The sequence below is a fragment of the Phyllostomus discolor genome, chromosome 2 (assembly GCF_004126475.2).
Source record: "Phyllostomus discolor isolate MPI-MPIP mPhyDis1 chromosome 2, mPhyDis1.pri.v3, whole genome shotgun sequence".
Taxonomy (NCBI): Eukaryota; Metazoa; Chordata; class Mammalia; order Chiroptera; family Phyllostomidae; genus Phyllostomus; species Phyllostomus discolor.
Window position 1 is genome coordinate 129,112,651 of NC_040904.2, and position 23,774 is coordinate 129,136,424.

The 23,774-nt window shown below is 33.5% G+C and overlaps 1 protein-coding gene across 4 annotated transcripts in view; it reads left to right on the forward strand.

Annotated features, from left to right (window-relative positions):
* The window catches only part of EEA1 (early endosome antigen 1), a 141,292-nt gene that overhangs the window by 80,499 nt on the left and 37,019 nt on the right, over positions 1-23,774 (forward strand). For all 4 annotated transcript variants that reach the window (XM_028531635.2, XM_036018572.1, XM_036018573.1 and 1 more), the window contains 7 exons: positions 1,170-1,319; positions 1,783-1,902; positions 7,886-8,089; positions 11,869-12,069; positions 13,189-13,302; positions 15,431-15,586; positions 18,849-18,988. In XM_028531635.2, the coding sequence (XP_028387436.1) occupies positions 1,170-1,319; positions 1,783-1,902; positions 7,886-8,089; positions 11,869-12,069; positions 13,189-13,302; positions 15,431-15,586; positions 18,849-18,988 (1,085 nt within the window). The remainder of the gene's footprint in view (positions 1-1,169; positions 1,320-1,782; positions 1,903-7,885; positions 8,090-11,868; positions 12,070-13,188; positions 13,303-15,430; positions 15,587-18,848; positions 18,989-23,774) is intronic.

The following is a 23,774-nucleotide window of genomic DNA, read 5'->3' on the forward strand; positions in this document are numbered from 1 at the left end:
TATCAGGATTGAGCCTAGGTTTTTTTGTGAGAAGGTGGTTTGGGTAGTTGTTATAATACTAACTCACTGCATTTTAAGAAGAATAAATGAGACAGGTGTTAGGGTGCTGGCTAAGGACAAAGATAAAATAAACCCAATCTCTTTAACTGTTACTGATTTCTGTTTTAGTTTGATGGAAGCATGTTTTGCTTTAGAAATTAAGTTTTTTTTAAAAATTAAGGATAGGATATATTTTGATAGCCACAGTTTGTTTCATTCAAAAATAGTGTCTAATTTTCTTGAAGAACTTTTTTCCTTGCCATATTTTTAATTTTAATTTTTTAAATTTTGCTGAGGTATATGCATTTATTTTGAGTCTTGAGGCTGGTATGTCAGAGCATTCTCAGTGCATAAGCCTTGCCAAATGTCCTGCATTCTTATCTCCATGCAACTCTTTTTTATTGTACACTTCCAGCACTTGGTCAGTAAGTCATCTGAAATTAATACCGACTTCTGTTTCTTTTTTAATGGAACTGCCACCACTGTCCCGCTCACATCCCCCCAAAAAGTAACTTATTTTTGGTGGTGTTAGAAAAAATAATGAACTCGAGAAAGTGATGGTTCTTAGCTCCAGGCTAAATTTCTCTTGTAGTTTTCACTGGGTGACAATTTTAGAGTTAGTGAATGATAGCCACCTAATTCTTTTTAAAAAATATTCTTTGCTCTATTTTATTTAGAAATTATGTGCCAGTCTGAGGACTTTGGAATGCTTTGTGCTCTTTAATTTCCAATGTAAAAAGTCAGTTGGTGGTGGTTCATAATTATGGAAAAATGACAAGAATCACTGTAATGTTTCAAACATACTGTGGAATAGGTCTGAGTGTGCCGTCTTAATTTTTAGCTTTCACTTTATTATTTTTAAATTCTTCAAGTGATTCTAATACTTATATCTAAATAAGATCCTCTGGTTCACTATATTTTTTAAGAGAGCAAGAAATGCTCTCTGTGATGTTTAATCATAATTTGATGTGATTCATAATATTTATGTGATCAAAATTCAATTGGATCATGAAAATTAGGATATTGTACTTATATTGGTAGAAAATAAAACATCATGTGGAAACTAGGTGGTGGTAGTGATGGTGGTTCATTGGTTTATACACATGTGTGTACCTGTTCTCTCTTTAAAGTTACATGGCAAACTTCTGGAGACCGAGCGGCAACTGGGTGAAGCTCATGGCAGGCTGAAGGAACAAAGGCAGCTTTCCAGTGAAAAGTTGCTGGATAAAGAACAGCAAGTAGCTGATTTACAGCTTAAACTTTCTCGTTTAGAAGAACAGGTGAGTTAGCATTTCAAATGAGTTTATGTTAGCCAATTTGTTGATAGATTCGAGGCATCTTATATTTTGTTATAATTCATTCTTTTCAATAAGTGATAGTTATGATTCTTATAGAAAAAGAAAACAAATACTGATACTGTGGTTTAGATTATTGTTACAGAATATTAGTATGCAATTAATTCCTTGATCATATTAGCATACAAAACACAATATAAAATAAATGCAAACCTGGAGAAAGGATTGTGTTTTTCTTAGGATGAGAGTCTATTCCTAGGGAATAGTTTCGTAATCACGATACTGAGATTCTGTAAGTAATGAAATACTGCTTTTAAGGTTGACTTTATATGCTGTCTGAATTTAGTTTTCAGACTTCAGAATTGTGAGATTTGAAGTAATGCCAGTTTTTTATGAATGATAGTATTATACCTTTAAGTTGTCAACTGACAGTCTACATCTTTTTAAGTTGAAAGAAAAAGTAACAAATTCCACAGAACTGCAGCATCAGTTAGAGAAAACAAAGCAACAGCATCAAGAACAGCAAGCCCTTCAGCAAAACACTACAGCAAAACTCCGAGAAGCTCAGGCAAGTCAATATTATTAGAATTATTAGCCTTTTAAACATAACTAGCCAAATCATTATTCTTTTGTTGTAGTAAAACTAGATGATGCAAAATACTTGATTATGAAGGATTTTGAAAATTTTCAGTATCTGGATAATCAAAAAATCTTTTTATTTTGATTTCTATGTTGAAAATTTTCTCTAAAATATTTTAAGTAAATTTACTCATGTTAAAAGTAGTCATTAAATTTCTTTATTAACTAAATGTATATTAAATTTAATTAAGTAAAATATATAATTTAAATTATTTTATATATATTATTATTCAGTATGATTTATTATTATTTATTAATTTTCCAGTGTGGTTGCTGTTGACATACAATATTATATTAGTTTCAGGTGTATTTAAATAACTTATTTGAGAAATAAAAATGCATGAATAAGATTTTCTGGTATATTTAGTTAGCCCAGTAAATAAAAGAACATTTTGTATTTCCTACAGTAGAACATAGTGTTTGTGGTCATGTCTTTTTCTGCTTCAGAACTATCATGTGAACACTGAGCCTGACTGGTGTGGCTCAGTGGATTGTGCATTGTCCTGCAAACCAAAAGGTCGCCAGTTTAATTTCTGGTCAGGGCACATGCCTGGGTTGCAGACCAGGTCCCAGTTGGGAGTGTGTGAGACGCAACCGATCTATGTTTCTTATTCTCTCTCTCCCTTCTTTCCCCTCTGTCTAACTATAAACAAGTAAAATCTTTTTTAAAAAATAACTATCGTAAGAACATTGGAGTTGCTGGTATAAAAAATATAAGTGATTGGTTAAATTTATACAGATTCTAGAGAATAGCTTAGGAGATTAAAAGAAGTTAAATTTTTATTTTGTTATGGTAAGGGAAGAGGGCACCCAAATGTTTGAAATGAATTTAACTTTGACTTTCACTTATTTGATCTTGTATTCATTCATTGAATACTATTGAGTACTGCAGGTCAGGTCCTGTGGTACACACTGAAAATAAAGAGAGGAGTAAGATACAGTGCTGCCTTCTGGGAAATGACAATCTAATGTGCACATAGAACAGTGTTGGAGTTTAAAAGAGGCAGGAATATGCCTCTATATCCCTTCTAAATTTGGAGAGTGGCTTGGGAGTCACATGGACAGGGATGAAAACACTGTGTTCATTTTTTGATCTTTCATTCACTCAGTCGACAAATATGGGTTAATGCCTGTGTTAGCCAAGGAAGTGATTTTGTGTATATGACAGTGAAGAAAACAGATAAACATGTCTTCTCTCATGGAGCTTAGTGAGGGAGAAACTATAGCCAAGGTAAATAGGCAAACTATATAGTGTATTAAATGATGATAAGTGCTAGAGATGATAAAAGGGATGAGGAGTAGGAAGTATCTGGGGAACTGGAATTCAATGATTGCAGTGTTAGATAGCATTGTCAGGGAAGGCCTCTCTCAGAAAATGAAAGGAGAGAAGGGTATGAAGCATCTGGACATCAGAGAGAAGAGCATCAGTATATTAAAAAGCCCTAAGCCAGGAGCATATATATGGAAGGAACATCAGGAAGTCAGTGGTCGGAGTGGTGTAAACAGTGGGATGTATTAAAAGGGGACACAGTCAAAGAAATCATAGAGTGTCAGAACAATGTGAGCCTCTTAGGTAATTTTAAGGATTTTACTCTGAGATGAGAAATCATTGGAGGGTTCAGAGCAAAGAAATACCATGATCTGACTTATAATTTCACAGGATTACTCTGGGTGCTGTGTTGAGAGCAGACAGTAGGGGCACATGAGTAGAAGCAAAAAAAAAATTGGCTGAGAGACTACTACAATAATCCACATAAGAAATGGCATATAATTTTATTAATCAATGTCATCCCAATAAATTCAATAAAAATTAAAAAAATAATGATACAGGTTGGAAAAAGTATAGGTGGTAAGAAGTGATCAGATTCTAGATATATTTCAGAGGTAAAGCTGAAAGACTTACTGATAGATCGATGTGGGGCATTGAAAAAGAAGTCAAGGATGATTCCAAGGATTTTGGTCTGGATGGTCAGAAGGATGGAGGTCAAGGAAGATGAAGACTGAGACTCGTAGTGGATTTGGCAACATGGAGGTCATTGGTGACATTGATAAGAGCATGGTGGGTGGTTAGAGAAGGAGGACTGAAAGCCAGGTGGAGAGAGTTCAAGAGAAAATGGGAAGAGAGAAGTTTGGTCAAATGAATATGGATAACTGTGGGAATTTTACTGTAAAGAGGAAAGAAGTAGGGTAGTAAAGCTGAGAGAGAATTTTGCACAGGTCTGTAGCAAGTGGGCATTCAGATACTGTACCTCATAATTAAATTTATTCTTCCAGTCACAGGCAAAGCTGGAAATGACAGCCTTTCACCTTCTTATAGACAGATTGTCTCTTACACTGAGGGGAAGCAAGGGGCTGAGTTTAATGTGTTTGGTCTTTTATCCAAACTTTCTTTCTTTTTTTTATTTTATTTTATTTTATTTTATTTTTTTTCAAACTTTCTAATTAGTCAAATTCTCATTCCCCAGGAAGGAATAAGGAAACAATGGCAAAGAGGCCATGCAAAGTCTCTCATTATGGAAACATGAAAAGTCCTAAAAACTAATTAAAGAAATGTAATGGATTTAATTCTAGGTGTATACATGTATATAAAATTATTGTGGTAGCATAGAAGGCAGATCTAACTTGAATAGAGTCTGGAAGGAGTAGTCATTAAGAAGTTCTTGGAAGTGGTAATCTGAGTTGCAAAGGATGCATAAATGTTTCTAGGTTGCGAAGAAGATGATAGTGAGGGGTATACTGCAAGGAGAAGTTACAAGCACAAGGATACTTGAAGCTGATGTGAGCTAAACTACTAGGTTTTGCTGGAGCACTGAATGTAATTGAAAGATTAGTTAGAGAAGAGGCCAGAACATTAGACATCTGTAAGTTTATGAAGGGCCTTGTATGATATTTATTCTTGAATACAGAGAAGGGTTGAAGGTCTTTAGTAGTGCCATAGTCAGATTCCATTTTTAAATAGGTTATTCTTGTGGTTTTGTGAAAGATGGATTTTAGAGAGAATACTCTGAAACAAGAAATCAATTAAAAGATTAATAAATACAGTATCTTAGATGAAAAATAATCTTAGTTCAAGCAATTGTTTACAAATATCTGAGGGACAAATATAAGTAATACTTTGGAGGTAAAATAAATAGACCTTGTTGACTTAATAGAGGGAATGAGAGAGAAAAGGAATGGTTTCCTTACTGAAAACATTGAGAGCATGGTAAATGGGTGTATCATCAATTGTGTTAGTAAACATGAGACAAATAGCCATCACGTTGTATATGGGAATGTGATGAGTGCAATTTTGAACATGTTTTGGAGCACCCATGGGAGTATATTAATTTAAAGCTTATATATATTAACTGTAGGAGACATCAGTATAAATGGGGTAAATGGAATTACTAGACTAGAAGTGATGTAGTTGAAAGTCTGATTTTTGATGAGTAAATGAGAGACGAGGGAGTTAGGAAAGTAAGTATGTGTTACTTTTGAAATTTAAACACAAATTGTATCAAGATTGGGCAGAAACTGGAGTGGAGCTTGGTTCAGGAAGTGTTTGGGAGAATAAGAGATCTCTGACAGTGTTTGTCGTCCCGCACAAAGGGGCTGATGGAAAGGGAGTAATTGAGGGTGTTAGAGGAGAGAGGACTAAAGGAATAAGGTATTGAGAAAAAGCTATGATGTCATTGATACCATGGGTGGTGGTAAATTTGAATTTGTCCTCAGCAGGAGATCCTTTGAAACTTGAAAAAAAGAGGTAAGTTGGATGTATATAATTTTATGGGTGAGGAGATGGAAAATTGAGGTAGATATTCCTGAAGATCTATCTACCCCTCACCTCTCTTGGATAAATTTGGCGATAATAGCTGAAAGTCAAGCAGGCAGAGACTAAGAATTTGAGAGAATATTGAAGGTTTCCTGTAGATATTGAGGGAAATGTTTGAGGATGAGAACTTCACTAACTGAAAGGGTTGACAAGATGATTCTGCATATGTAATGGAGATTGGAGTCTAGAAATTTGTAGAGGCCCATGTGGAATTTTGTGATTTTTGCTCTAGCGGTGCTTAGAAAGGTAGGGGTGAAGGAAGCAGATTGCAATATTGACCTAAATTTGGGCTTTTTGAGGGGATGATGGCTGTATTAGAAATTTGGGGGTAAAAGGAAATGGAGAATGTAGTTGAAAGAAGAGTTAAAGTTAGTTCACATCCATATATGTGGTTCAGGAAGAAAAGCTAGGTTTATGTTAAATAGGCTAGAAGAAAATTCAGGTAAATGTCTCTTTGACCTTGAAGAGCAGAAATGAAGTCATGCAATTGGAAGACAGTCAGGAAGTTGTGGTCACAGAGTAGGATAAATGAAATTTTTCATCTGGAACAATTTCAGGTGATTTACAGGATTCCACATGTGAGTGATTGAACAGAATGAATAAAGTATAGTAATTAAGGTGATATGAACGTTGAGACTGTGCTTTTAATTCTCTATGTATTTTGTATTTCCCAGGAAATTGAAAGAAATTGGGATTGAGAGAAAGACTAAATCAGGTCTCAAGCTTCTGTGAATGAGGTAGGGATTTATAGATGATAGTAACACAGAATAGAGGGTAGAATAAATGAATTACATACTCTCCAAGCCAGCATGAAACTTGTGCATAAGGGAGAGAGTAGTGGTGGTGAAAAACCAGGAGAGGGCCAATCTCCTCTGCTGTCCCACATGAATAGGCCTTAGAGGTATCAGATAGGGGTGAGGGGAAGTCAGAATTTGTAAAGGGAGACCCACGTGTCAATTATGCCTTGGAAATAGAGTGACTGGAAAAAAACTTAGGCCTGTGATTCTAGAAGATTAGTGGAATGTGGAGAAGAGGGGTCATTAGTGGCAGGAAAGAGGATGAGAGCAGAGAGGTTAGGTTTCTTTCATCATTTAGTGACTGAAGCTTAGAGGGATGAGAAGCACATTGAAAAGTGACTGACCTGAACAATTTTAATATTGGCACAAATTGTTGAGTATACCAGGTGGTTGCTGGTTCTGTCTCACAAAGTGGTGTGGGCTGTGATAAGATCTGCAGAGGGACTTGTTAGGGCCTTGTTCTGTGCAGAGGCTCTGGCTTTTAAAATGATTGAGGCAGAGGCTGTGGGTAAGACAACTTGAAAATGTTAGTGGGCATTGTTCAGGATGTGCGCTGTTACATTGTGCTCTGTGTAACAGAACTTTGGTAAAGTGGAAGAGGGATCCATTGATGTGTTGATATATCAAAGAGTCCTTTTGTGGTATTGAAGTAAGTGAGTCTTCTAGAGTGTCTCTGTGTTAGAATGCAGTCATTTATTTTTCTGTTTATTCAACAAATAGAGTATAGGTGTCTTAGATATATCAGTGAATAAAACAGACAAAAATCCTCCTTTTGTGGAGGATTTTTAGATAAGTGCTATGAAAAGAAAAAATATTCAGGAGATGGGATATTGGGAAAGGCTGCAATTTTAAGTATATTGGGTAGGGTAGGCCTGATTGAGAAGGTGACATTTAAACAAACATTTGAAGGAGAGGGAATCAGCCAGAACTGTGAGAAAAGTGTTCCAGGCAGAAGAAACAGTGAGAGGGCTCTGAGGTGGGAGTGTGCCTGGTGTGACTGAGGAATGATGAGGAGTCCCATGTGTCTCAAATGGATTGAACTAGAAGAGTAGTGGGTGGTGAAGTCCGTGCTACACTGAGAATGTGGTCAATTGAAGGTTTTGCTGTTGTTGTTAAATTCCAGTTTATAATCAATAATATAGATTTATATTAAATATATAATGCTAATTATTTAATTAAATTTGTCATGTTAAAATGTAATGATAAGTAAAAAAAGTTTGAATTATAAAATTTATCAGTTATTTTGTTTAAGAAGTAACTTTTTAAGTTCTCTATCCTTAAGGTTAGTTTCCAATTCTTTACAGAATGATTTGGAACAAGTACTACGCCAAATTGGCGATAAGGACCAAAAGATCCAGAACCTTGAAGCCTTATTACAGAAGAGTAAAGAAAATATTTCCTTACTAGAAAAGGAAAGAGAAGATCTTTATGCAAAAATTCAGGCTGGTGAAGGGGAGACTGCTGTTCTTAACCAGTTACAAGAAAAAAACCATATATTACAGGAACAAGTAAGTTTGTCAAGTCTGTTTCTAAAATTTACTGTTATCTCTCTAAATCTTAAGTGTCTTATGATCATTTACTTTAAAATGATTCTTCATTATGGTTAGCTTTAGTACTTTTTAATATTCTATATTTTTGACAAATACCATCTCATTTACATTAAAGGTGGGTTGCTATTGTAGTGAAGGTAAGTTAACATGATTTAAGAAAGGAAACCTCAGTTCATGTCCCAGGGATGTAATTTATTACCTAATGTGACCATGAGAAAACCATTTAATCTTGTTAATTTATTTAAAAAGTAGAGATGTTGTTGATAATTACATTTGCCTTGTAGTATTTTGTTATATTTTGAAAAAAGAATGAATAACAAAATATATTCATAAACTCAAAATACTAATCAAGTAGTTATTACTCTATTGGCTAGCATGTAGACTTAGTGATTACTTGTATTTTGATACTGTCTTTGGAATTTATAACATAATAATTTTGATGTTACAATATTCTAACATTTGTATGTAGTTTAAGAGAAGCTTATAAAATTCAGCTTAATACATTTTCAAACTGAGCAGAATTTATAGTCACTTTTTGGGGGAGAGTTGTCCAATAAGAGAATTATAGTTATCTACATGAGAAAGTATTAAAGTATTAGTAGGTCATATCACTTTTCTAATTTGGGTATTAGATTACAAGGGGGAATCCCAAAAAACAAAATTTATCTTCTTTGGGTCAGGCCCCTTTTAGTACAGACTTCCCCTGCTAGATGAGTGTTCTGGGAACCATCTGTATCAGTGTACCCGCTGGTGTTGTTGTGAGAGGCTGTGTTCAGCTTCAGTGAATTTTTTTTGAAGACCCTTGCAGTGCCTTTGCCCATTTCATGATGAGTGATTTAGGAGCACACCTACCCACACTGTGCTGAGTGTTCAGCAGGTTTTTACCAAAAACGACATTATCCCCATGCCCCACCCTTTCTATTCACCTGATCTTGCCCCTAGTGACTTTTTTTTTTTTGTTTTCCTGGATGAAAATGTCCTCAAAGGGGAACATTTTGCCAATAAGAAAGAGGTGAAACAAAAAATGGCAGAAGCACCATAAGGCATCAAAACCAACAAGTTCCAAAATGTTTTGAGCAATGGAAAAATTGTGTCAATAGATATATTGCATCAAATGGAGAATACTTTGAAGGTGACTGAAATTTAAACATATAAGAATAAATACATAATTTTTATAAATAATTCCAGGTTTTTTGGGTCTCCTCTCATTAAATAGAATTTTTTTCTCAAATTTCAAAGCTATCCTTGGTTACCAGTTTTTATGAAAAATTCTTTAGATTATTTCTTAGTTGTGACTCGCGTACAACTTGATACTGCTTATCATATAAATGTGAGCCGAATAGCCTATGCATTTTTAATAAAAGAATAAATAAAAATCTATGTACTTCTGCTTCTGGCTATGTTCGAGTAACTGATACTACTTTAGTGCTCCTACCATAAACAACTAGAAAACTGGGAAAAGATATGTAAAACCACTGTCTTTAGACATTGTACAACAAGCAGTACAATGAAAGAAGAGAAACAATGAAATGAATCTTTCAGCTACTCTGACTTCAGACATGGAGACATTTTACAGACTGTGGTGCAGGTCGCAGGAATCTAAGGAGCACAGTGGTCTCACTGAATTGAGGAGTGAGTAACTGAAGTGCAGGAAAGTTGATGCAGCTCAGATTTTCAGGGAAGAATATCAAAGAGGAGAGAACATGGAGATAAATCTGAATAGGGATCCACTATAGCCTTTGGCTGAGTATTAATCTTTGTGTTCACAAGATGGGACTCCATGAGGCCAGGCAGTAAATAATTATTAGGAGCTGCAGGCTGAAAAATGATCAGATTTGCAGGTCTGGAAGATGTTCAGGTTCTAGCCAGTCAGAGAAGAAAGATGTGTGTGGGTGAATGCTTGGGGGCATTGAGTTGAAACCACAGAGATGTCACAACTTAGAAGAAACATTAAACTGGCCCTAGAGTAAAAAGCCAGTGCATACCCAGTCTGGCAAAGCATAAACACAAGCCTCAAAAGAATCCAGCTGAACAAGTATATTAACTGCCTGCTGGAACAAAATTCAACATTTTTTGAAAGAAGACAGCAAAATTCGGGGCTGTCACAATAAATATCAAAAAATAACTAGTTATATAGAGAGGTAGAAAGTGTGAGCTATAAGATGAACAATCATTCAAAGGAAAAAGATCCTGAAATGAGAGATGATAGAGTCATCAGACATGTTCTTTAAAAAGTTCTTAAAATATACTTATGGATATAAAAGAAAAGCTGTAATAATAGAAATGGAAGTGGATCCATAAAACAGAACCAAATAGAACTTTTAGAGCAGTGATTTTTCAATCGGTGTACTATGGAAGGCACACTAGTGTGCGCAAGAATTTTTAAAATGTACAATACATGACTGTTTAGTAAGGGGCAGTGACCTCTTTTCCCTTAGATTGTCAAATAAAAATGACGACAGCCAATCCGACCATAGCCATCCAATGTGAATAAATAAAAATTTACTGTATTTTTCGTGCACTTCTCCTCCCAAAATTTGGGGGGAAATGAGGGTGCATCTTATAGTCTGAATGTAGCTTATCTGGCTTGCTGTGGGGGGCAGTGATGGAGTGTGGTCACAGGTTATTAAGTATTTTACCATATTTTTTTGCTTCAAATTTTTTTTCCTGTTTTCCTCCTCTAAAACCTAGGTGCGACTTATGGTCTGTTGTGTCTTGCAATCCTAAAGATATGGTGCCTAGTTTTTGTCAGATCAGCAAAAATATATGTTTTTCTAGTGTGCTGAAGAATTGTAGTAATGAATTTATGTGTGTCATGAAATGAAAAAGGTTGAAAATAACTGTTTAAGAGATTTAAAAAAGGTCTGAAATGAAAATTTCATTCGGTGGACTTAATAGGTTAAGCAAGTAAAAGAGTATCAATGAACATGAAGAGAAGGCAATTGAAACTTCAAAATGAAGCTCAGAGAGAGAAAAGACTAGAAAAAAATAAACAGTGCCTTATTAATGACCTGTGGGATAGTATCATGTAGGCTAGCACACATATAATTAGTATCACAGAAGGGTGGGGAGGAGGAAAACAGTAATAGAAATGATGGCTGAAAAAATTAAATTTGATTAAAAATATGAATCTACATTAATGAAACTCAGTGAATTCCAAGCAAGGTACCCCCCCCCCCAAAAAAAAAATCAGATAAATTGTATTTCATCTAAATTTAAAATGCATACTCTTCAACAGATACTACTGTGAAAATAAAAGCCAAGACATAGACTAGGAGAAAATATTTGCAATACACATATCTGACAATTTAGACCTATCCAGAGTGTGTAAGGAACTCTTAACACTCAGTCAGATCAGTGATTAGGGCTAGAGATGAGTGGAGGGTAGTGACTGCGGAGAGGCATGAGGAAACTTTTTGGGGTAATTGAAATTTTCTCTATCTTGATTTTGGTGTTGGTTAAATGAGTATATATATTTATCAAATCTCAAAGTATATAATTTATTTGGGTTGGTTTTATTTCATGTGAATTATAGCTCAATAGAGGTGGTTTTAAAATAGTAGGAATCTCTGAATTTTATGTTATATCTTGTGATTTTGAGATACTATGTTTACTTATTTTTGGAAAGATGTGAATGATTATTGAAAAGATTTAAGATAACCTATCATAATTTGGGTTTCTTAGTTCTTCTTATATCATTTGTGACCTTCATAATTAGCATCTTGCTAATGTGGTAGGTAACGCAACTAACAGAGAAGCTGAAGAATCAGTCAGAAAGCCATAAACAAGCCCAGGAGGATTTGCATGACCAGGTGCAAGAGCAGAAGGCACATCTTAGAGCTGCACAAGATCGTGTCCTTTCTCTAGAAACCAGTGTCAATGAATTAAATAGTCAATTAAATGAAAGCAAGGAGAAGGTCTCTCAGCTTGACATACAGGTAATATTGAATTACGCACTTTATTATGTTTGTATGAATAAAATGCTAATTTTAGGCCATGAAATGTTTCTTTATTTATTTGTAATCCTTACCTGAGGATTAAGCTTTTGCTTTATGGTATGATGCTCCAACTAACTGAGCCACCTAGCCAGGGCCATCAAATGTTTTAAATTCTTTTCCTTTTCTCTCCTTCTGGCCCTTGCCCTCTACCCCCACTCTCTTGCCTCCCCCATGTCTCTGTCTTTCATTAATGGAAAAAAAATTAGGAATAGGAATTAAGTAAAGATTGTATTTAGTCAATTGGTTGAGCTTTCCTGTTTGCCTTTTTTTCCTCTCTCTACTGACAAACTATACTTCCTGAAACTACTGATCTTTTCACTTTTTTCTCATGAGGTTATTATTATTATTTTTGAAGTTCAAAGTAGTTTGATATTATACCATTAAATTTCCAGGTTAAATATATTTTGACTTTATTTTTTATTTAATTTTACTTTAAGGGTATGATTTAAAAATAGTTTTATATGGTATCATTGCTTTTAACTGTATATTCTTTCAGAGGCTAATATAGCTTTGCTCAATGAGTCAATTATGGGGTGAGAATTAAAATATATTTATTTCTCCATTATCATCATTGGTTTCTTGTTTTATTCTATTGTAGAGAGAGTTATAGAAACATTTCTAACCCTTGATTTTCTTTATTTTAGGAGAGTCTATTGAAAATAAGAAATAAAAAAATCTTAAAAAGAAAAGAAAATAAGAAATTGTATCACAAGTTGGAATATGAAGATATACATTTCTTTCTTTTAAAAATATAATTATTTGTCAGATGAGCTATGTGATAAGTCAATAAGTGGACGGCCAGTTTAAGAGAGGGAGAAGTGTTTCAGTGGCATATAGGAGCATCTTTTCATCATTTATCCAAACATTGTTAGGAATATTCTCCCCTACTCATTTCTGTTTGGGGGATTATCACATACTAATTTTTCAGCATTTAAGTCCTTATTTTTTTGCAAAAGGACTTAAATTTTTAAATTACTTAGTTACAAAAGCAGTATATATTCAAGCAAAAGGAAATCAAGAACTAAATATGGATTAAATGACTTGTAAATTTTGTTACAGATTAAAGCCAAAACTGAATTATTGCTATCAGCAGAAGCAGCAAAAATTGCTCAAAGAGCAGATCTTCAAAATCATTTGGACACAGCCCAAAATGCATTACAAGATAAACAGCAGGTAGGGGGTGACCTGATTGCAGTTTATACCATAACCTAATGTTCTGGTAGATAAATTAATTGCAAACATGTATGAAGATGATATAAGTTTTATATGATGTTGTGATTGACTTGCTTATTTTAATTTCTTCCTGAGTTCAGAACCAGTTGGAGTGGTATATGCAGGAGTCAGATAGATGAAGATAAAAATATACTTTTTGTTTTTGATAAGCTCACCTAGGGTGCAGCTATGGTTGGGCTTCTTAATGTTCTGTTTCTCCCCTTGTCCAGAACTTGGCGTGGAACTGGAATACTCACTCCTAATTAGTGCTTCATCCCATCAAGTGCTAATGATTGGGAAAGAGAGAGAGACTTGCACACATGTTTTTAGTAGACAGTCTGGGCCATCAACCAGATATACTAGCACTTACCACTTGGAAGCAGGAAAGACCAATATGCATTCCATCTCAATAAGAGTTACTCTCTTTTCTTGCGAATAAAAGTCAGTGGGGCTGAAGGGAATATAGAAATTACTTTTTTAATACCTCTGATAAAGTAAAAGCTTCCTTCTTAGGTCCAAAGTCAAAATGCTTGTAGATTATTCTTATTTTTTGCTAGGTAGGCATTTTAAAATTTGTATTTTATTGAAGTGGTAATACTAGCTGTTGGTCTAATTTTTAAAAACAATATAGTAGCATAACAAGTTAATAAAACAAGACTGTTTTCTGTATTTACCCAATTCTTAGATAGGATGTTTACTATTAAATTTGGTATGGAATGCACACACAGAGATATTTTTCTTTTATGCACATAGTATCACTATATATGTTATTCTGCACCTTGCCTTTTACTTATATTGTTGCTAACCACATCTGAAAAGTATTTTCTAAGCACAAGATCAGTGCCAGAAACTATAATGGAAAAAATATTTGTAAGAATAACCACATGAAAGTTTACAATTTATCTGCCAAAAATATTACTAACAAAATCCTAAATCCATTAACAAAAATAATTATTTTCTGAAGTATGTCTGATGAAAGGTTACTAGCCTATATATTTAAAACACTTTTATATAATAAATAAGTCAACCTAATGACAACTAAGTGATCAAAACTTTGTTAGCAAATGTGCAAGTTCATTAAGAATCAATTGCAAATTAAGACAACAATGGAATATACTTTATAAGGTAAAATGTCTATTTATGTGTTTAACATTCAAAGGATTAGAGATGGTGTAGAAGAACAAGCCACTTTCATACATTGCTAGTGGGTTGTATAAATTAGTTCTATATTTTGATGCTGGTAGGGGAAACTGTAGCAGTTTATTTCAAGATCTTTAGGATTTTTCATATATTCTAGTTCACTTTTAGTTATTTTAAGGGAATTATAATAGCTTTAAGGATGCTTTTGTATCTTTGTTAATAAATGCAGAAAGCTTAGTAGCAATCTAGGAATCTAAAATAGGATATTTGGATAAAAAGTGGCCTATATCAATAAAATGGAAATTTATGTAGTCAAGTATAATGATATTTTAGAAAATGTCACAGGTTTATGATTCATTGTTATGTAACAACAAAGGTGGTTACAGCACAATAGTATATAAACTGAGATCCTATTTTTATTATAAAAGTACAAATCAAAAAATAGAAACTAACATACAGAAAAGACAGGAAGACAAGTTATCAAAACATTAATAGTGATTAACTGTCAGTGGTGGATTTACTAGTAGTAGTTTTTCTCTTGTTCTTTCTGTGTAATTAGATATTTCAAATGAATTGAACAATTGGTGTAGATGTAATCATTTATTTTTAAAGTGTTATTTTAGAAGATGGCTTCTCAAACATTGAAAACATTTAATTATAAAAGTATGATTTTATTATTAGCTTTTTGTTATTCATTTGCATCTTTTGGCTTCCTAGAAAAAGTTACTGAGCTGTTATGCATATAAACTTAGTATCTCACACTGTGCACAATTTCCATTCAAATCCTTTATATTGGTAGATAACCACTGAATCATTAGACTTACCTGTGGTCTTACTCCAAATAGTTTCTTAAATAAAACTAGAGTTTTAATTTTACTCTGACCAAACATTTGGACACTACAATAAAATAAACCTTACCAAAGTTTTCTTTAATTGTATTTCCCTATAGGAGTTAAATAAGATCACTACTCAGTTGGATCAGGTCACTACAAAGTTGCAGGATAAGCAAGAGCATTGCAGTCAGCTGGAAAGTCATCTTAAAGAATATAAAGAGAAACACTTGTCTTTAGAACAGAAAACTGAAGAATTAGAAGGTCAAATTAAGGTTTGTATAAAAGAGATTGAACTTAGCCATGTTTTCTACTGCTGTAGCAATGGAAAATGATAACGTGAATGGAATCAAAAGATTTTATATTTGCAAACAACGGGGAAGTTGTGATGTAAAATTAAAAAAAATACTTGTAAGTTTTATATATTAATTTTGAATTCCACCAGTGCTTTTATTTTCTTCATTAATAGGTGGCTTTTACAACTGATAGTTAACATATATACTTGTTTCCATTGTAATGTGTTACTAGTACTTCAGAAAGACACTCAACTAGGGATCTACCCTATAATTCTAAGAAACTTACCACTTTTTTGGTCTTGTAATGTCTCTTTTGTTCTATCATTTCCATTTCCTTACCTCCTTATTCCAATATAATATTGAGATATATTAGACATCTTTCTTTTTTTACAGTTTTTTAACATTTAAATTATTGTTTTTCAATTACAGTTGTCCGTATTTTCTCCCCACCCCTCCCCCTCCAAACCCACCCCCCTCCCTTGCTTCCACCCTCCCCCTTGGTTTTGTCCATGTGTCCTTTATAGTAGTTCCTGCAAACCCTTCTCCTTCTGTCCCCTCCTCCCTCCCCTCTGGCTATTGTTAGATTGTTCTTAATTTCAATGATTCTGGTTATATTTTGTTTGCTTTTTTCTTTTGTTGATTATGTTCCAGTTAAAGGTGAGATCATGTGGTATTTGTCCCACACCACCTGGTTTATTTCACTTAGTATAATGCTCTCCGTTTCCATACATACTGTTGCAAAGGGTATAAACTCTTTCTTTCTCTCTGCTGTGTAGAATTCCATTGTGTAAGTGTACCAGTTTTTATTTGTTAATGGGCACTTAGGTTGCTTCTAGCACTTGGCTATTATAAATTGTGCTGATATGAACATTGGGCTGCATAGGTTCTTTTGGATTGGTGTTTCAGGGCTCTTAGGGGATAATCCCAGCAGTGGAATTGCTGGGTCAAAAGGCAGTTCCATTTTTAGTTTTCTGAGCAAGTTCCATACCGTTTCCACAGTGGCTGCACCAGTCTGCATTCCCACCAATAGTATACTAGGGTTCCCTTTTCTCCACATCCTCTCCAACACTTGTTTGTTGATTTGTTTATGTTGGTCATTCTGACTGGTGTGAGGTGGTATCTCATTGTGGTTTTAATTTGCATCTCTCTGATGGCTACTGATGCTGAGCATCTTTTCATGTGTCTCTGGGTCCTCTGTATGTCCTCCTTGGAGAAGTGTCTGTTCAAGTCTTTTGCTCATTTTATAATTGGGTTTTTTGTCTTCCTGGAGTGGAGTCATGTGAGTTCTTTATATATTTTGGAGATCAAGCCCTTGTCTGAGGTGTCATTGGCAAATATGTTTTCCCATACGGTGGGCTCTCTCTTCATTTTAATGCAGTTTTCTTTAGCCATGCAGAAGTGTTTTAATTTGATGAGATCCCATTTGTTTATTCTTTTCTTTTTGTTCCTTGCTATATCCGTGAAGATGTTGCTGCATGGAATGTCTGAGATTTTCCTGCCAATGTTTTCCTCTAGGATTTTAATGGTGTTATGACTTATATTTCAGTCTTTTATTCACCTTGAATTTATTTTTGTGTATGGTGTAAGCTGGTGATCAAGTTTCATTTTTTTGCATGTAGCTGCCCAGCTCTCCCAACACCATTTGCTGAAGAAGCTATTTTTGCTCCATTTTATGCTTCGTCCCCCTTTGTCAAATATTAATTGACCATAGAGACTTGGGTTTATTTCTGGGCTATCTGTTCTGTTCCATTGGTCTATGTGCCTGTTTTTATGCCGTACTGGCAGTTTGATTACAGTGGCCTTGTAATACAGTTTGATATCAGGTATTGTGATCCCTCCTACTTCGTTCTTTCTCAAAATTGCTGCAGCTCTTTGGGGTTGTTTATGGTATCATATAAATTTCTGAAAAGTTTGTTCTCTATCTGTGAAATAAGACATCTTCCTTTTTTAAACTTTACATTTATACCCTTTGGATTTTGTTTCTAATTTAATAATAAGTTTACTCTGTGGTACCCTGCTTTTTACTTTAACACAACTCTGAGTGAAAGTGTTTTTTACTAAAGAGAATAAATTAAAAGACATCAGAGATGAAATTGACCTGAGTCCTTTTTTCTTTTAATTGGAACTAACAGTTAAATAAAAATTTCTGAAGTTTATAAGTCAATCAACCATCACAATCAAATGAAGCACTTCTGAACCATTATACAATCATTGAATGTATATATGTATATATGTACAGCCACGCCAATACATATTACATAGAAAAAGAATTACATTTACAATTTTCTTTATGGGTTTCTTTTTTTTTGCTTTATGGCCAGTGGTAATAATAATAACAAATTTATGTAATAATTGAAAGCATAGAAAAAAACTATTTCACTGAAAAATACCTAATGAGAATTCTATTCGGGTATCTTTTAAAATAGTTTTTTTAGAATCAGTAGTGTATATTGCATTTATCAGATCTTTAACATTTTATAATTATTATTTTATAAAGTATTCCATGTTTTATGTCAATATATTGTTATAGATTATTATATCAAATATCCAATAAAAATGTCAAGTGTCACAGGTACCTAGATTAGTTTATAAAATAGAGTGTAAAATTATTACAACTATATAAGAAAATGCATTATTTATAGATATTCATCCTATATACTTAACAGTTATATTTTGGAAATTTGTAAAAATATACACAGTTGTGTGATTCTGTTTGAGGGACACTATACTGTGAAGAACAATCTGCAGACTAAGAGACTAGAGAAGCAAAATCAGGAATTTAATTGGCTTTATATTTAGGGTTAATAGGTGTTATGAGAAGGATGATAAGAGAGCTTCATTTTGGTTTTGAACACCCGTAATAACATCAGTGTTGTAATACAGAGGATAATATGTTTTAAGTGGGCCTATATATGAACTTTTTACTTATTTTTTCATACTTGAATTACTAATTTTTACTCATTATAAATATAATTGTTTTAAGTTTAGTCTCTTCCAGATCATTTTAAAAGTAATAACTTAGTGACTATCATGTGTAACACCTGCTGCTAGCTCCTCTGAAATATTTCAAGACAAGTGGCTTCTTTACTCAGTAATGGCTTCAGAATGTATTTTTTTATTTAAACAAGTATTTTATGACTCTTTGTGTTATGTCAACAGCAATTTGAGTATAAAACAAAAATGTTACAATATTTAAAATAATTTTTGACATTGAAATGGTTACTATATTATTTTTTCATAGAAACTGGAAGCTGATATTCTTGAAGTTAAAGCAAGCAAGGAGCAAGCTTCGCAGGAGCTACAACAGCAAAGACAGCTGAACACAGATTTAGAACTTAGAGCCACAGAATTGACTAAGCAACTGGAAATGGAGAAAGAAATGTAAGCTTAACTACTTAAGAGGAAAGATTATAATTTAACTATTACAACTTTTAAAATTTTAATTTTGTTAAAACAGTGCTTAAGGATTTAGTAAATATTTGTGTTGATTCTATAAACAGCTTATATTAATGTAAATAAAAAAATAAAGCCATCATAGTAGGTTAAATTTACCTTCACTACTGAAAATTTGAGTTGTCAACAGTAGTAATGTGGTACTGATTTCTCTGGGTTAAAGCAATTGTTTTCAGTTGTTCACCAGTTTGTAAAAGTTAATATAAATTAAAAAAATAGAAGGGTGTTTAGATATAATCACCCAAGAACAGCAAGGCTGCTGCTTTGGGGCATAGTACAAAGTAGGAATCAATACTTTATTGTAAGAAATTATCTATTTTAGCTTTATGATGCATTTTGGCAAATTGTGTATATTTATGAGCATGTTTTTATTTTATTTTATTTTTAATCATTTATTTTTATTATATTTTTTCCTATGAGTATTTATCCCCCTTACACCCTCTTGCACCTCCACCCACCCTTCTCCCCACTGCAGTCAGCACACTATTGCCCGTGTCCATGAATTCTTTTTCTTTTTTGCTCAGTCCTTCCACAACTCACACTTATCCCAACCCCCAGAGCCTGCCCTCTATCTGTGAGTCTGTCTCTATTTTGCTTGTTACTTCAGTTTGTTCATTAGATCCCACATATGAGTGAAATCATATGGTATTTGTCTTTTTCCTGGCTTATTTCACTTAGCATGATGTTCTCCAGGTCCATGCATGCTGTTGCAAAGGGTAAAATTTCTTTCTTTTTTAAAGCCAAGTAGTATTCTATTGTGTAAAGTATCACAGCTGTTTTATTGACTCATCTACTGATGGGCACTTGAGCTGCTTCCATATTTTGGCTAGTGTAAATAATGCTGCACTGAACATAGGGGTCATATATTCTTTCAAATGATTGTTTCATGTTTCTTTGGATAAATTCCCAAGAAGTAGAATTTCTGGGTCATAAGGCTTTTTTTGAGGTAACTTCATACTGCTTTCCTTAGTGACTACACCAGTTCTCATTCCCATCAACAGTGTTCAGGGGTTTCTTCCCCTTTCTGTACTTCCTCTCCAACAGTTATTGTTTGTTGATTTATTGATGTGATAGCCATTCTGACAGATGTGAAGTGATATCTCATTGTGGTTTTAATTTGCATTTCTCTGATGATTAATGACTTGAGCATTTTTCATATGTCTGTTGAGCATCTGTGTGCCCTTTTTGGAGAAGTGTCTGTTCAGGTCCTTTGCCCATTTTTTAGTTGGATTGTTTATTTTTTTGGTGTTGAATTTTACAAGTTCTTTATAAATTTTGGATATTAATTCCTTATCAGATGTATAAGTTGAATATGTTCTTTCATTCAGTGGATTGTCTTTTCATTTTGTTGATTGTTTCCTTTGCTGTGCAGATCCTTTTAGTTTTGATGTAGTCCCATTTGTTTATTCTATTCTTTTGTTTCCCTTGCCCAAGGAGACACATCAGAAAAAAACATTGCTATGAGAAATGCCCAAGATTTTACCGCCTATATTTTCTTCTAGGAATTTTATGGTTTTGGGTCCAACAATTAAGTCTTTAAACCACTTTGAATTTACTCTTGTGTGTGGCAGTGGTCTACTTTCATTTTTTGCACGTATCTGTCCAATTTTCCCAATACCATTTATTGAACAGACTGTCTTTAGCCCATTGTATGTTCTTGCCTCCTTTGTCAACTATTAATTGACTATAAAGATGTGGTTTATTTTTTCTGAGCTCTTCTGTTCTTTTGATCCATACATCGGTTTTTATGCCAGTGCCATGCTGTTTTGATTTCAATGGCCTTGTAGTACAGTTTGATACCAGGTAGCACGATTATTCCTCCAAATTTGTTCTTTTTTCTCTAGATTGCTGTGGCTATTTGAGGTGTGTTGTGGTTCCATGTAATTTTGGAGTATTTGTTCTAGTTCTGTGAAAAACACTGTTGGTATCTTGATGCAAATTGTGTTAAATCTATGCTATAGATTGCTTTGGGTAGTATGGACATTTTCATGATATTAAATCTTCCTATCCATGAACATGGTATATGTACTTTCATTTATTTATATCTTCTTCAGTTTTTTTCTTCAGTATCTTACAATTTTCCACATACAGGTTTTTTACATCCTTGGTTAAATTTATTCTTAGGCATTTAATTTTTCTGTGAAGCAATTATGAGTGGGATTTTTTTCTTTATTTCCCTTTCTGATAGTTCCTTATTGGTGTATAAAAATGCAACTGATTTCTGGGTATTTATTTTGTAACCTGCTACTTTACTGAATTAATTTATCAGTTCTTAGTTTTTTGTTGGAATCTTTAGGGTTCTCTCTGTATACTATCATGTTGTCTGCAAATGATGACAGTTTTACTTCTTGCTTTCCAATTTGGATGCCTTTTATTTCTTCTTTTTTTCTGATTTCTGTGGCCAGGACTTCCAGTACTATATTGGATAAGAGTGATGAAATCTGATATCCCTTTCTTGTTCTTGATCTTAAGGGAAACACTTGAATGTTTTGACCATTGAGTATGATGCTAGCTGTGGGTTGACAAATTTCTTGTTCTCACATCTATTAAATTGGGTCCTGATACTTTGAATTTGAGGATATAGCTACATTTTGAGCCTCAAATGGCTTTTCTTCTCACTGTTAGCATCATAGTTTCCATTGCCAACATATTTGGGGAACACATCTGATTGTTTTTATCACCAACCAAATGGTTCTTTACTTCTGGAACCCAGTCATTGGTTCGTGAAGATTACTTCTGTTTTGGTTCTTCTTCTCTTTCCCAATACCCCCAGGCCTTTAGTTTCTTTTCATTTTTAGTAGATTCAATGGAAATGGATCCATTTCCATTCTGTGTTCTATTCTCATGCTTCAGCACTCACCCAGAGGCTTCTCTATCATATTGGGGCAAGGAAACATTTTTCTAAAGTAGCAAAATCATTTTTGCCCATGTACTTTATTTAAACATTTCTTATGTGTAGAGTACTAGAAATGGAGAGCTAGATAAACATATCTCGGGTTTGACCAAACTTCCCCTCGATCCCAGGGCTCATCCTAAATAACCAGGTGCAGGGCTCCCCTTGCTCAAGGTCCATCAGCATCCAGCTCTTTCTCTTCAACTCACATTGTACAATATATTTTCATTACAGTGAAGTTTAATGTATTTTCTAATATCCTTTGTGATTTCTTCTTTTATGTTTGGGTGATTTAGACATACATAAGTTATTTATTTTCTAATATTAGAAGGCTTATTTCCTTATAATACTGATTTCTAATATTATGTAAAATTGAGACTTTTCAGACTGTCTTATTTGTGGACCAGTGTATGGTTTATCTTGGTTAATTTTTCATGTGCACATGTGTGTACTGTGTTTTTGGGTAAAGTGTTGTATGAATTTCAGTTAGATCAAGGTCATTGGTAATGCAGTTCTAACCTGATATTATCTTGCCAGTTTTTTTCCTCTGGTTATTCTATCAGTTTCTGAGAAAAAAAGTATTAAAGTTTCCACCTAGGATTATGGATTTATTTATTACTTTAGGAACTTTAAAAAAAGAAACAACTTTGTAATGACTACAAGCCTTTATGTCTCTTTACCTTCTTTTTTTTAACATAATCTGATTTTAAAATAATTATTTATGGAAAGGTTCAGTAGCATAGTAAATAAATATGTCAACTCCTAATTTTATAGTTTTTTTTTAAATTGGGATTTTTAACTATATTAAAGTGGTAAAATAATGTTAGTATAATGCCTTTTCTATTTAGATCGTTAAAATCAGTGAGGTACGATATCCTATGAGTGTACTTAACTTCATCTCTTCTAGCTTTATTTAGGAAGTAAAAGTAAGTTTCTGGGACTAAATGTTGGAAAAGTTCGAGGTTCTGGTATTGTATTCATATATGAATTCAAATGTGTGGCTAGTACATCTTTTACAACCTCTCTTTAACATCTTATTCAGTTTGTAATGATTATAAACTACATTGGAAATCATGTGCATTCAAAAAAATATTACCTAGCATCTGGTTTTATTTTCAGTGTAGAAAATGGTTGATATTTAATATTTGTGTTTTATTGATATATATAGGAATATATATACACACACATATATACAGATATATGTATAAATATATATATAATTCATTCCTTTTATGAAAACAATAAAAGTCTTTAATTTTCCCAAAGTTATATATATATTACCTCATTATTGTTGTTTATGTATTCAGGAGTAGAAAACTTATGTTAAGGACAAATGATAACATCTCTTGTATAATCTGCTAAGCTCTAGAATTAAAGTGCATCTCTTGTGTTTCCTCTTTGTTTAAAATGAAATATTTGTTTTTTTAATTTATTTTTTTCTGGGTTAACCTTACATGTTCTGAAGTTTAAGACCTATCAAACACATATATTTTATGTTTTAAAGAAAAGAGGCAAAGTTCTCTATGTACTTACTTGGACAATAGCACAATAAATATGTTCTGTAGGGTACATGGAAAAACTTTTCTGGCTATTTTATACTAGAGGGTCTGTTACATGCAGGGTTTGTTTGGATCCGTTGTGGTGGATAAGACTGAATTAAGTCAGGAGGCTTAAGCCAGAGGCTCTTGGCTTTACTACTATCTTATTTCACTTGAGGAAAATCATCTTTATCTGTTCAATGATCACATCATATATTTTGAGACATTTTTTGATTATGGGCATTAAATTGTGTGTGGTTTTTTTTTTTACTTAACTACACAA